Source organism: Ictalurus punctatus, chromosome 9 (assembly GCF_001660625.3).
Source record: "Ictalurus punctatus breed USDA103 chromosome 9, Coco_2.0, whole genome shotgun sequence".
NCBI lineage: Eukaryota > Metazoa > Chordata > Actinopteri > Siluriformes > Ictaluridae > Ictalurus > Ictalurus punctatus.
Genome location: NC_030424.2, coordinates 16,599,468 through 16,612,863, shown reverse-complemented (window position 1 = coordinate 16,612,863; position 13,396 = coordinate 16,599,468). Strand labels below are relative to the sequence as shown.

At 38.3% G+C, this 13,396-nt stretch overlaps 1 protein-coding gene across 5 annotated transcripts in view; it reads right to left on the bottom strand.

Annotated features, from left to right (window-relative positions):
- ralgapa2 (Ral GTPase activating protein catalytic subunit alpha 2) overlaps positions 1–13,396 on the bottom strand; it is a 128,570-nt gene that overhangs the window by 58,490 nt on the left and 56,684 nt on the right. For all 5 annotated transcript variants that reach the window (XM_017476062.3, XM_053682928.1, XM_053682930.1 and 2 more), the window contains exons 6-16: positions 13,191–13,371; positions 12,161–12,276; positions 11,695–11,833; positions 10,878–11,080; positions 10,143–10,373; positions 8,704–8,880; positions 7,551–7,679; positions 5,533–5,681; positions 5,055–5,166; positions 4,677–4,914; positions 1,350–1,523 (exon numbers count right to left, since the gene is read on the bottom strand). In XM_017476062.3, the coding sequence (XP_017331551.1) occupies positions 1,350–1,523; positions 4,677–4,914; positions 5,055–5,166; positions 5,533–5,681; positions 7,551–7,679; positions 8,704–8,880; positions 10,143–10,373; positions 10,878–11,080; positions 11,695–11,833; positions 12,161–12,276; positions 13,191–13,371 (1,849 nt within the window). The remainder of the gene's footprint in view (positions 1–1,349; positions 1,524–4,676; positions 4,915–5,054; positions 5,167–5,532; positions 5,682–7,550; positions 7,680–8,703; positions 8,881–10,142; positions 10,374–10,877; positions 11,081–11,694; positions 11,834–12,160; positions 12,277–13,190; positions 13,372–13,396) is intronic.

The following is a 13,396-nucleotide window of genomic DNA, read 5'->3' as shown; positions in this document are numbered from 1 at the left end:
AATCAATGAATACCGACATAAAACAAATCTGTTCTGTTTAAATATGTTTAGACATATTGGTCCATCCTGTGATCTTAATCCTTATGCCAAAACCAATGCTTGTCCCTACTTTATGTTCTCTCCTCAACTGATCTAGAAACAGCTTACAAGTGATATTTATTATTTTCTTCCTGGAGTTGTGAGGTGAAATAAATTAAAAGATGTGAATGATAAAGGTAATGCTTTCACATGTCCCATTTATTTTAAAACGTCCAAGTATATATGTATATAAGTGTCTGTATGTATATATATATATATATATATATATATATATATATATATATATATATATATATATATATATATATATGTGTGTGTGTGTGTGTGTGTATTATATTATATTATATATATATATATATATATATATATATATATATATATATATATATATATATATATATATATATATATATATAAACCACTGTATGATTACTAAAGCAATAGTGTGTGCCAATAAGACATAACAATACAAAGGATAAAATGCAAAGGTTAGACAATCCGTTGAGTCTGATGGCACATATCTTACACATTTGTGGTATTTTCATTGACAAATGCCTGAATTTTAAAAAAGTGATTAGTTAATCTGGTGACTTTACAGATTTAACACTATGAATCAAAGAGCAAGAAAAACACCAAAACATGCTACACTCTGGATGTCCAGGCCTGGAGCTGGAACCCAGATTTAGGACTTTTTCAAGTTATCATTTTAAAGTTATCATTTGTGAGGAATATAATTCAAATTAAATTCGCTTCTGTGTGTGTGTGTGTGCGCGTGTGTCTGTGTGTGTGTGTGTGTGTGTGTGTGTGTGTGTGTGTGTGTTCAGACACCAATTTGTCATCCTAATGGAAAAACGACTCTTCTTTCTCTACAGTGTACTTTAATCATCAGCTTTGCTTCCAGCTAACATCACTTTCAATGTATTACCTATTTATGCATATTAATGAGAATTAATTTCATTCTTAATGAAACTATCAAAAACAGCCCACCAACTGATGTGACGGATCTGTTAATGAAGGAGGCAGAATGCCGGCTTGTTTGAAGATAAATATGGAACAAATCCAATTAGGCAAAAGGAAATGAGACAACTGGAGCCATGCTCTTTCATGTGGCTCTTTCACACACGTTTGCTTGCACACATATCTATGCACGGCTCAAGAGAGGCTCAATGCATCTGCTCCAAATTCAAGCAGCTCTCCACAATAAGAGATACAATCTCCTCCTACGCAGTAAAGGCAAAAAAGGCAGTGCTAAAGTAGTAAGTGAGAGCGCGTGTGTGTGTGTGGGGGGCGGGTCAGAGTGGTGCTCTGACCTGATGCTTTCTGTCGGACGTTATTGCGAGCCTTCTCCACAGCAGGAGCACCGGTGGTGGTGGCACTGCGGATGCGCATGGGCTCCTGAGTGCCAGGTTGCTCTCCTGCATTCCTCCAGCTCAGAGAGAATGACCTCGATACCACTGATGATTTCTGAGAATCCTGCATCACTCCTACACAAGTACACATTCACACAGGCATACAATTTACACAACACCTTTATGCAAAAAATAGCATGAAAGCATTTTTGTACAATACTTCAGTCAAACATTTTTGTAAATTAAATATTAAATTGGTATCATTTGTACTTTCAGAGATAGCACTCTTGCAGAGGAAACCATTTGTGTTTATTCCTGACATTAACATGTGAACAAGGAAGCCTAAGGGTGACAAATTTTATTTTATTATTTATAAAAAATTTTTTTTACAGTATTGCTTTAATGTTGGAAAGTTGGATAAAACTACATAACGGCTGTTTTTCCTCATGTATGTTTTTTGCTAAGCCTGTTTTGATTAAAGAGGTTTTCTGTTCTGTTCTCTCTGTGGTAGTTACACATAGAACACAACTGTAAGGGAGCAATCAAGGGTGATCTCTACCTCAAAAAAAAAGAAAAAAGAAAACCTGAGAGTGGGGTCTGTACACTCAGGGCTCTACAGTAACAATTTCTTTTAGGCGCACTTGTGCTCTTTATAAACATTTAGGAGCACGGTTGAAGTTTAGGTTTTATTTTTGTTTGTTTGTTTTTTAGAGATGGTAACGTTAATGTGCCACAATAAAACACACAAGTAGACATGAGAAAACTTGTGACAGAATTTGGGAACACAGTGTGAGCCATGGCAAATTAATTTACCTTTTGATAAAGTAAATGTAATATTTTCAGTTAATATTACATGCTATATGCAAAAAGACAACAACTGTTAACCTGTTCCACCTTGTAAACAAATAATAAAAAAAACCCCTCAATGTTCAGTGTTTGAAGTCTGCTCCTCTTAAATATATTTAAAAGCTACACTATTAGACATTTTCCACTGTCATGGTTCTGGGCTGGAGCCAGTTCTCGAACCACTATACTGTTTATATATCTGAATAATCTCATATAGGATGTGATTGGGTGACTTTATTTATCCGCCAGATGCAAAGCGCTTTAGTTTAATGGTGTTCATTAGGGATGCACCGATCAGAATTTTTACAGCCGATACCGATCCAGATACCAATCTTTTTTTGTTTAAGCTTTAATCAGGAGGTCTGTCATAAACAGTTAAATGTAAGCTCTCTGTTCATGGTCACTGTTAATTGAGTTAAAATAATAGCAATGAGATATACTGTGGGTTAATTGATAAATAAACAACCATAAAATATTTATTTTTTAAAGCAGACTAACACAAGCATGATCCATATTAGGAAAAAGGCTAATAGCTTTCCAAGGAAATAGCTTACTAAGCTTAATATCAAATTGATATTAAATGCAACCCATAGTAATTACACATAATTTAATTTCTCATTTTATTTATATTTTATGAAGTTTTTATAATACCTTTTTTTATATTAAATGATTTATTTATAACTAAGCACATTTTCTGTCTTTACATTTTATTAGTTTTTTGTTTATCAGTTGTTCCTTTTAGATGAGTTCCCCCAGTACAGTGTTGCCATGTCTGCTGATAATATTGAGTTATTTTGGGGGATTAAATCAAAACATGGAAACTGGAGTTGACTTTTCTAGTGATATCTGGCAACCCTGAGTTTAAATTAAGTAAATGCGCTGTGAATTCATGTAGAAGGAGAGCGGCAGCGTACTGTATGTGTACAGACTGAACAGTTGCTACTCTTGATTATGTTTGGTGAGGAATTATTTAATAAATAAGCTTGAATTAAAACCCACCTTGTAGCATTAGCATTATTATTAATTTACTGCTGTCTCTACACGAGCAGGTCGTTTTGCAGAATCAATAAAAGGTGGCGGTTGTGAGATCGGGAAGTTGAGAGAAGCAGATGATGTACAGTTAGTCTAATCATCATAATGGCTTCTTTGCAGTATTTACACACTTGTTTGGTTGACCGAGTTGATGAAAAGCAGTGTGAAAGTAACTGTTGCGTGGTATAGTTGCATTTTGGAGTTTTAGTTTTCATTCTGATTGTATTGTACAACTATGAACAGGTCACTCGGACCGGTGCTCCTAAATATTTTTTTGCAGTCACACAAATAACTTTTCATTCACAAATGCGAGTGAAATGGTCACACTGTAGAGCCCTGACACCCATTGGCTACTTTAATAGAGTAGCCCTGCCCATTCAAGCAATTACTGAAATCAGCCATTCATGTGGCAGCGGCATGAAATAAAATCATGCACATACAACATTCAAGAATAGGGCTTCCCTGAATACTCAATTATAATTGACTAATCAATTATATAAAAAAAAATCCTTTATGAAAAGATCCCATAATCATCCATCCATCCATCGTCCGTACCGCTTATCCTACACAGGGTAGCGGGGGAGCCTGAATTCTACCCCAGGGAACTCGGGACACAATACACACAGGACACATTCACACACTACGGTAAATGGTCTGCACTCATCTAGCGCATTTATCCAAAGCACTTTACACTGTGTCTCATTCACACACACGGCACTAACTTGCCTTCAGGAACAACTTAGGGTTCAGTGTCTTGCCCAAGGACACTTCGGTATGTGGAGGCACGTGGGCCGGGAATCGAACCACCAACCCTGCAATTAGTGGACAACATGCTCTACTACCTGAGCCACAGCCACTCTTCACAACTTGGAAATGCCAATCAGCCTACAACGCATGTCTTTGGACTGGGGGAGGAAACTGGAGTACCTGGAGGAAACCCTGAAGTACAGGGAAAACATGCACACAAACTCCACACAGGGCGGAGGCAGTATTTGAACCTCCAACTATGGAGGTGCAAGGCAAACACGCTAACCACTAAGCCACTGTGCCCCCCAACTGTCATAAATGTTCTGCAAATGATGCACCAGAAGCTGGCCATAACACACAGTGAAATTGACTTTACAACAAACTTTACAACAAACAAGACGATTCAGCTTCATGTCGGAAAGCAACGTGTCTAGATCCAAGAGTCTAGATCCAAGCAAGAAAAGGAAGAGAAATGTACTTTTAAGCCGTTTCGGCATGTTTAATGTTCGCGTGTGTTTATAAATATTCCTGCATGCAGGTGTGTAGAGGATGGAAGATAATGGAGAGTGAATAACACAAAATGAAAACATGAATGGTTTTTATTAAATGATCATTTAAGCGCTGTGAGCAAAACCACGAATACGCAAATAAACATACACAAACCTCGGCCCCGCTGTTTCTTTTCTTTCTGCTCAGAGAGCTTGTCGAGTGGCAGGTTGTTGAGGTCCAGGCCATAGACGCAGCGGGCCAGCACGATGGTCAGGGAGTCCATGATGCTGGCCCACTCGATCACCAGCTCCTCCCAGTAGCTGAGAGAGGACAACACTGCCAGCAGGTCGTCCCACAGCTCACGAGAGATGAACACGCAGAGATTGGCCCGCACCCAAGCCACAATGATGGTCTAAAGCAAAAAAAGGGCGTGTTACAGGTCAGACCACAGCAAAATAAGAAACCGTATGATCAACAGTGCAGACATCCAATTTAAATGTCCTGTAATTAGTAAACTACAGTCTGTAGCAGTGTGAGGGAGTCCTGACTCACTCTGAAGAGGACACTAGCCAGGCTCTGGGCAAAAATATCTTTTCTTTGTTCATCCTGTGACCTCTTCATGACTGCTTCAGTGATTCTCAGCAGTACCTGCAGCATCTGTTCCCTAAAAAGCACATTCAGAATGTCAGAATGTGAATACGCATTTAAATATGATGCTTTCCACCTCAGCAGAGTTCAGGAGCACAAAATGTACATAATGATAACAATGTAACAACTGTAACTACACTAGTACTATCATGGTTTTGGCATAAACGTTGTGACAAATGGCCAAGACATTGTGTTATTTATTCCCTGCCCAACTGCGACAAATAATCTCACACGATTACTAATTATTAACCATGCCAAATACTATCTTTGTTTTGTATAATTTATACATCAATTATATATAGCTGTGTTGCAGAGCTGAACATTTTTATGTGCGTATGTGTGTGTTTGTGTGTGTGTGTGTGTGTAATAGATGAAGCTGTACCAGGTCTGTCGGTTCATGTTGTGCTCCATAATCATGTGGCGGTAGATACTGAGCACGGCCCTGCACACCTCCACTTGGTTCTCAAGCAGTTTGGGCACATCATGACAAGGCTCCAACAGGAACACGTTAGAAGAGTTTGTCAGAAAGACCTGTAAATAACTATAAACATTAGATACTGGTAACAGATAATGGTCACCATTCATGATAGATGTAGTAACGGCAAAACCACTGCAGAACATTTTACTGTAAGGCCAAATACATTTCTTTAAGAATATCACACATACAGTCATGTGAAAAAATAAGTACACCCAATGGAAATTGTTGGCTTTTTTGACATTTTTGGACAAGCAAACATTTAATCATCTTTGAAACAGTGTCTATTAATAACATAAACCAGAAGGAAAATTAGCTTTTTCAATCATTATTCAACAGAAATGTCAATAGACGTCTTATTCTTCTGTGGAAAAAGTAAGTACACTCTTGGCCTCAGATGCTAGTATTGCCCACCTCTAGCAGAAATAACTTCATGTAGACTTTTTGCATAATTGTCCACCGGTCTTTGACATCGGCTTGTAGGAATTTCTGACAACTCTTCCATGCAATATTCTTTCAGTTGCAAGATGTCTGAGGGTTTTCATGTACTGCCTGTTTCAAATCCCACCACAAAGTGATTCAAATCCAGGCTTTTACTAAGCCATTCTATGACCATCCAGTTCTTCATTCTGAGCCATTCACTGATGGATTTGCTAGTGTGCTTAAGATCATCATCCTGTTGAAAGGTCCACTTTCGGTTTAACTTCAACTTTCGGACAGATGGCCTCACATTATCTTTGATCACTCTTTGATATGATGCAGAATTCATAGTTGAATCAATAAACGCAAGCAGTCCAGTCTCTGAAGCAGTGAAGCAACCCCAAACCATAACGTTTCTGCCACCGTGCTTCACAGTTGGTATGAGGTGCTTCTCCTGAAAAGCTGTCTTTGGTCTGCGCCAAACATGTCTGCTGTTTCTGTGGCCAAACAACTCTATCTTTGATTCGTCTCTCCAGAGCATATTATTCCATTATTCTCATTGGCAAACTGTAATCTAATGTTCTTTTTAGACAGCAAAAGCTTTTTCCTGACATGCCTCCCATGCAGGTTAAATTTGTGCAATCTCTTTCTGATTGTAGAAGCATGCACATTGACACCAACAGTTGCAGGACTTGCCAACAGATTCTGTGATGAAATTTTGGGGTTCTTGGAGACTTTTTTTTGTTTTTTTTTTTGCATCAGACGGTCTGCTCTTGGGCTGAATTTACTGGGACGTCCACTCCTGGGGAAATTGGCAGTGGTTTGAAATCTGCACCACTTGTAGATGATTTTCCTTATGGTGGAATGATGTATTTAAAATAATTTGAAGATCTTTTTAAATCCCTTTCCTTACAGTGGAATTATGTATTCAAAATAATTTGGAGATCTTTTTAAATCCCCAGATTCATAGGCATCCACAACCTTTTTTTCTGAAGGCCTTATAAAATTCTTTAGATCCTGGCATGATTACAACACCCCAGTAGCAAAGGGAACACCAGACACTACATATGAGAGGGGTTTACAGATACATATACATATATAACAGGTTCCACCTGCACTCTCTAAGCAGATTCTAATCACTGGCACCCAAACTTGAACACCTGGTTCTAATTTTATGGATTTGAACGTGTGATAAATGTAGGGGTGTACTTACTTTATCCATGTGACTGATGTGGTTTTTTGTTAATTTAAATTGTGAAACTGACTATAAAATGTCAACTTTATATGTCATTTGATAGAGTGCATCAACTCTTAATAGGTACTGTTTGCTAGTCCAAATATAAAAATCATGGGGTGTACTTATTTTTTCACATGACTGTATGTGTGCATAGGTGTGAATAAGTCATGTACAAAAGAGAATAAATTTCCTTCTTCCCGGATGGCTAAGTGGAGTATAACTAAATATAATCTATTTCTTTAGAAATAGGGTGTGTGCATGTGTGGACCTGTAGGGTAGGCTGAATGCCAGCTTTCACATCATGGTTCTGTTCCTCAGTCAGACAGCCTCGGCTGATGGCACTGCTGAAGGAGTATGTTCGCCCCCAGCTGGATGACCTCTTGTGCCCAAGGATCTCCTAAAAACAGATACACAACAGCTTCCCTTATGTACGGCTAAACATACAGACTGAACTTACCCGCCTTTATTCCTTTACCAGCAAACCATGCTTTTCATTTCTTTTATGGCAACACAACCTTACTATTTATCTTAACAGTTTAGATATCTTCATCTCAATTAGAAACAATATTTACAGTGACGACTGGGATGGGAGGGGGGAAAAATTCTACTCAATAACTAATAACTTTTCATTACTATTATGAAAACATTATAGTTGAGGTTTATAGTACAGGATAGCACTTGATTTTCCCCCCCAAGGTTTTAATGTTGTAATCTCTCCTGTCTGTTGTCTCTTTGTGTAATTTGTATATTTGGACAATTTTTGGTTAGTCTATTTACTTCTAGTTTCTCCTCCAAAAGGATTTTGAAAAGTTTGTGATCAAGACGGTAATCCCCTTCATTCATGTTTATTATTCCCCTTATCGTTATGTGACAGTGTTATTGATGTGATAGTAAAGTAGGCTCAAATAAATTACCCCAAATGCACACAAAACCTAGGAGGGTTTCATCAAGTGTAATCACTTGACGACTGTCAGCGATGATGTCAATGATAATGCTAGAAAGAAATCAGACCCAGCCTTCATGTCATACCAATCTGTATGTGTGTGTCTTTTCGTTCCCTAAACTTACAACTGCTGGTGGTGCTGCTGTTCTTGGTTCCATAATTTTTTTTTTTAGCTATTAACAACAAATAAAACAAAAATGGCAAAATTTTAGCCAGGCCCTTGCCCTGCTAGCATATTTATACCAGCCGGTCCAGCTGAATCTCCTTCCTTTCATATTTAAAATTCAGAGGTCATTTTGTATTGTTCCCCTTCATAAAAATTTTAAATGAAATTTCAGGTAGGAATTCCCATTCTCCCAGTATGATGTTCAAGGTATCGGTAATCAGATGATAAGATGAACCAGGTATACACCACTATGAAACTATCTTTGTTTTTCAAACATTTACATGCCAAGGTGTGTGTAAATGTGTACAGCACCTCTGAGTGGTGTGCAGTGTCAATCTCAACGGGTTGCTGTGCCTCCTCTGTCTCCTCATCATGAGCGGTCTTTTCAGGCTCGGTCATGAAGGTGGGCTTTTCCTGCAGAATCCATTTCCTGTACACTTTTATAACTTTACGGGTGGCCGATGCCTCACAGGATGGCAACAGGAAGGCCTGAGAGGTGAAACAACATTAGTATTAAATATCTAAAAATAACTAAATGTTTAACATATTAACATCACAAAACAAAGTCTGTTAAAAGCCGTTTAAGGCGGTTTGAAAACACTTCCAAAAAAGCAAAATATGGGCACAAAGGGAAAGTTGAATCTTAGACTAACATCATCAAAACAGATACCGTTTTCATTAGAGATGCACCAATGTATCGGCCGATAAAGATATATTTTTCACGCAATGTTTGGAAACATCCGATAATCAAGACCGATTATATCCTGTCAATCAACAGAGGGCGGGAAAACACAGATTTCGTGCTGTGTGTAAAGATGATGTCTAGTGTGGAATTACGACAAAACTGCAGTTTCTAAACGCTGTGATCTCTGCACTGCTAAAATTTTACACGACGCTGCAGCAGTGAAGCGGGAGTTTCAGCATCGAGTAAAATATATTTTTTTGCCACGCTGCTCGAGCTGAATTAAAGCCCCAGTACCCTGCTGAAAGATTTAAATGAAGATGAGTTGACAAAAGTATATACACTGCACAGAAAAATATATTTGTAGAGTAGTATATTTCATATCCAGTTAATGTTAATATATATATAAAAAAGTTTATATTATATATTAGCAGTTTGATGTCAATGATGAAGTAGAAATGCTTTTGTTTGTGGTGAGTGAATGTGACACTAACAGGAGGTTTTTTACAATTCAGTCAATTAATTCGGTTAATATGAATTAATAACATTCAATAAGTTAAGAAATCTTACTTTAATCTTCAGAATTTAGTTCATGTGTTAATGTTAATGTGAGTAATGTGTTTTCTGTTTATGAGACCAGTTACTGTGAAACAACTTGTTGAAATGGAGAGAATAAAGTTTTTATTTGCATTTCCTTCAGAATTGTGGAATTAATATTAATTTAAAAGAAGGCATAAAAGGCAGAACTGTCGGTATCGGCCGATATCACTCTGAATAATTGGTTATCGTATCGGCTGAGAAATTTAGTATCGGTGCATCTCTAGTTTGCATTAGTCAAGTCAAAAATAGATTGCTTTATTGTCAAGATAAAGCTAAAAATCTTTCTCATGGATATGTTGTAAACTTACTGCAAAGCCACAAATAAATAACGGCAATGTTATTTAACAGCACAAAATATATTAAAGCAACATGACCACAAGGTGGCAGCATGGTAACATAGAACATATGCTAACTGAGCAAACGCTGCACTTTACAGAGATCTCAGCTATTCGCGGGTCAGTATTCTAACCTGGTGGAAGACCTCGTTGACAAAGTTGACGTTGTCTCGTGTAGAGAGCAGAATGCATTGCACCATGTCATAAACAGACCGGTGCTCCTCTTCAATGCTACACAAACTGGAGTTGCTGCCTCTGCGGTCAGACAGTGTGCTGCTGTTCGAGTGGTTTTTCTCCTGCTCCGCCAGCCCGTTGGGCTCCGACTCACTACTCTTCTCCTGACTGCTACTGCCTGCAGTTACAGTCTGGAATAAACACACACACACACACGCACAGGTTAAATGGGTACCCTTTACTGCATTTTACTAAAGGAAGACAGCTACTCCTAAATTATCTTTATCCTTTCATCAAATAAAAAAAAAGTAGATAAATAGAGGGCTTTATATTTTCAAATTAAATCATATGATAGAACCTTGGTTTCAATACAGCTAAACTTGTATTAAGTAATTAAATATAGATTTGAGGCTGCAATGCTGACTGAAATTCCCTGATTTTAAAAATATAAGCATCAAAATTCAAACAAATACAGACCCTTTCTTCAGTGTGCAATCTAAAACCATATCCCCAAAACAAAATACACTCGAGCTGGCTATAAGCTCAGCTTTCTGACAAACAACATAGCTAACAGGCTAGTTGGATTTCCTCATGTTTAAAGAGCTTTGGGCAGCCATAGAGAGGTTTTTCTCTGAAAAGATATTTTATTGATAGCTGCTAGAATGTGAGAACCTTTTTGACCTTCCAGCTCCTACCTGGATGATCTTGGGAAGAACTTCCCCTCCGTTCTTAGTGCTGGTTGTAGCTGAGCTCACATATTTCTTCTCCAGGAAGAAGTTGACCAGCCAGGTGATGAAGGCTACGCGAGGGGCTAAGTACTGATCGCGCGTGCAGAACGTGCTCTCGTTGTTGCGTGACACCGGCACATATAGTGGTTTCGGTCGGTGGTGGGGAAGGTCTGAGAGAGAGAGAGAGAGAGAGAGAGAGGAAGGGAGGGAGCGAGCGAGGACAGACAGGACATGATGTCAGAAAGGAAAAATCAGACGATCGCGTCAAACACCAACATTAAAAACAGAAATAACAGATAAATAAACAAAAAAGCATTCTGCGTCTGATATTTGTTCCGGAAATTAACAACTAATGAGAGATTAATGTTCAATAAAAAAAAGGACACATTCAAGCAGGGGGTCTGATGTACTCAGTAGTAAATCTGTTCATGTGCCAGATCAGCATTTATCATATAAGGGAATACTTTATCAAAGCTAATAGAAAGGTAACTATCTCTGAGCAAGGCATGGTGTTCTGTTTAACCCTGTATAATGCTCTGAGTGTGTCTTTATCAGTTAGAAAATAGTTAAACATCTCATTCTGCAATTTGACACTCTTCCTAAAGTGTACATGCATACAGGAGTTTCTTGTGTAAATTAGACCAAAGAGTAAGATTGATCACTGCTGGTTTTGATTCTGAGGATACCTTGGCGGTATTTACTATATGTAAATGTACTCTGCTCTACTCCTATGAAATCCTTTAGGGTTAATACTGTCTTTGAAGAATTTAAAGTGAAGACTTACCTAACAATGGCTTATAGAGGTTGGTGAGCTTGGTGAATGAAGGAAAGAGGTGTGGCAGGTAGTACTTCTTAAAGAGGGCAAAGAGAAACCTGAAGGCCGAGTCCTGTCTGTCTTTCTTGTGCCATTCCAGGCTGGATGCCTATGAACAGACATTCAAATCACTGATAAGCAAACGCCTGGCCGAAATAACAAGCATCCAACAAGAGAAACCATTCTTGCGAAAAAACAAAAAACATTCTATGTAATGTAATGAACCTGGCTGGAAATTTGTAATGTACAATTCTGAAGACACAAACACTTTTTAATGGATTCACTGACACACTGTAGACACTAATGGGATTTCTCAGAATAACTCCAAAATCAGACATTTCAACAAAGAAGCAGGTCTCAATACACCAAGTATTCAACAGCTTCAAGACTTCAGAAAATGTTTACAAAGAGCTTTGTGGTATGCCTGTCTTCTCACCTGAACCACCATGAACTTCAGTACAGTTTGAAGAATGTAGCAAGTCTGGTCATCTACAGCCTTCTCCCCAGGAACAGCAGGCACGAGAGGGGTAATCTCCTCGGGTACGATCTTGGCTGCACCACCACAAAAATATAAACAAAATGAATAAATAATTAGGAACCTAAGAGCCAAAGATCCGTGGTCATGAAAAGCTTGAAATTGAATTTTCAGAGCTTTGAAATAGCTTGTTTAAAATGCATGGACCGAGGTTTGTCTAGGATAAAACAGCATTTGTCCAGAGACAGCATGCAAGTCAAATACAAAAAGTTTCAACAGAGTTCAGACTATTTCAGCAGAGTTCAGACTACTTTCATTTCTTCATATTTTTAAGTTTATTATTAATCTGTCACTTATTGAGGTAGTCATTTGAACATAAAGGAAAGTATACTTGAATGGAAATTGGAGTTTTTCCCCCCATTCAGTCCTTTCAACTATGAAGTCTATTCAGATTTCTGGTCACAACAGCAAAAACATGCCGTTAAATATTTTCAGGTATTCAGATAGTTCAAGGTCACAAAGTAATTTAAATTTGAGATGTCATTCCTTTCAGTGTCTTGGTCTGGCTTTCTTCTTGTTCCTTTACATTTTCCCAGGTGACATTTGATTACATCATTGTGCTTTTGTGCATAAATACTATTATTTAAGGAAAATGAAAAACAACGTTCAAAGTAACAAGGTCATAGGGATTAATAACAATATGTACAATGAAGTCCAGCAACGGCAAATTTTGCAAACTAGACAATGGGATGGAGATTTTTTGCTGTGTGATCATTATATCATTATGTGTGATAATATATTATTATGTGTATTATTATCATTAGTTCATCCCACTTCCACAGTGCTTATCCTAGTTACAATTTCTGGGGCAAAATGGAGAACTGTGTAAACGTGGCAGCTGAAATAATGCACCGGACGTCATTATCACCACATGCAGCAGAGAAGATAGCTCATGTGGACCAGGCAACTGAGAACGTGTATGTACTCTCACCATCAGGGGGATTGGAAAAGGGGCTGTAGATGATGGTGTCTAGTGTGCAGGGACCTCTGGAAGAGGGCACTGCGGGGAAACCGGGCACCAGGCAAGCAAAGATGAGCAATTGTTCTTCAGCGCAGTTTGTCTGCAGAGCCTGTAGCCACAGCAGGAACAGACGCATGCCCTCACAGCGGATCTGCATAAACACACACACACACACC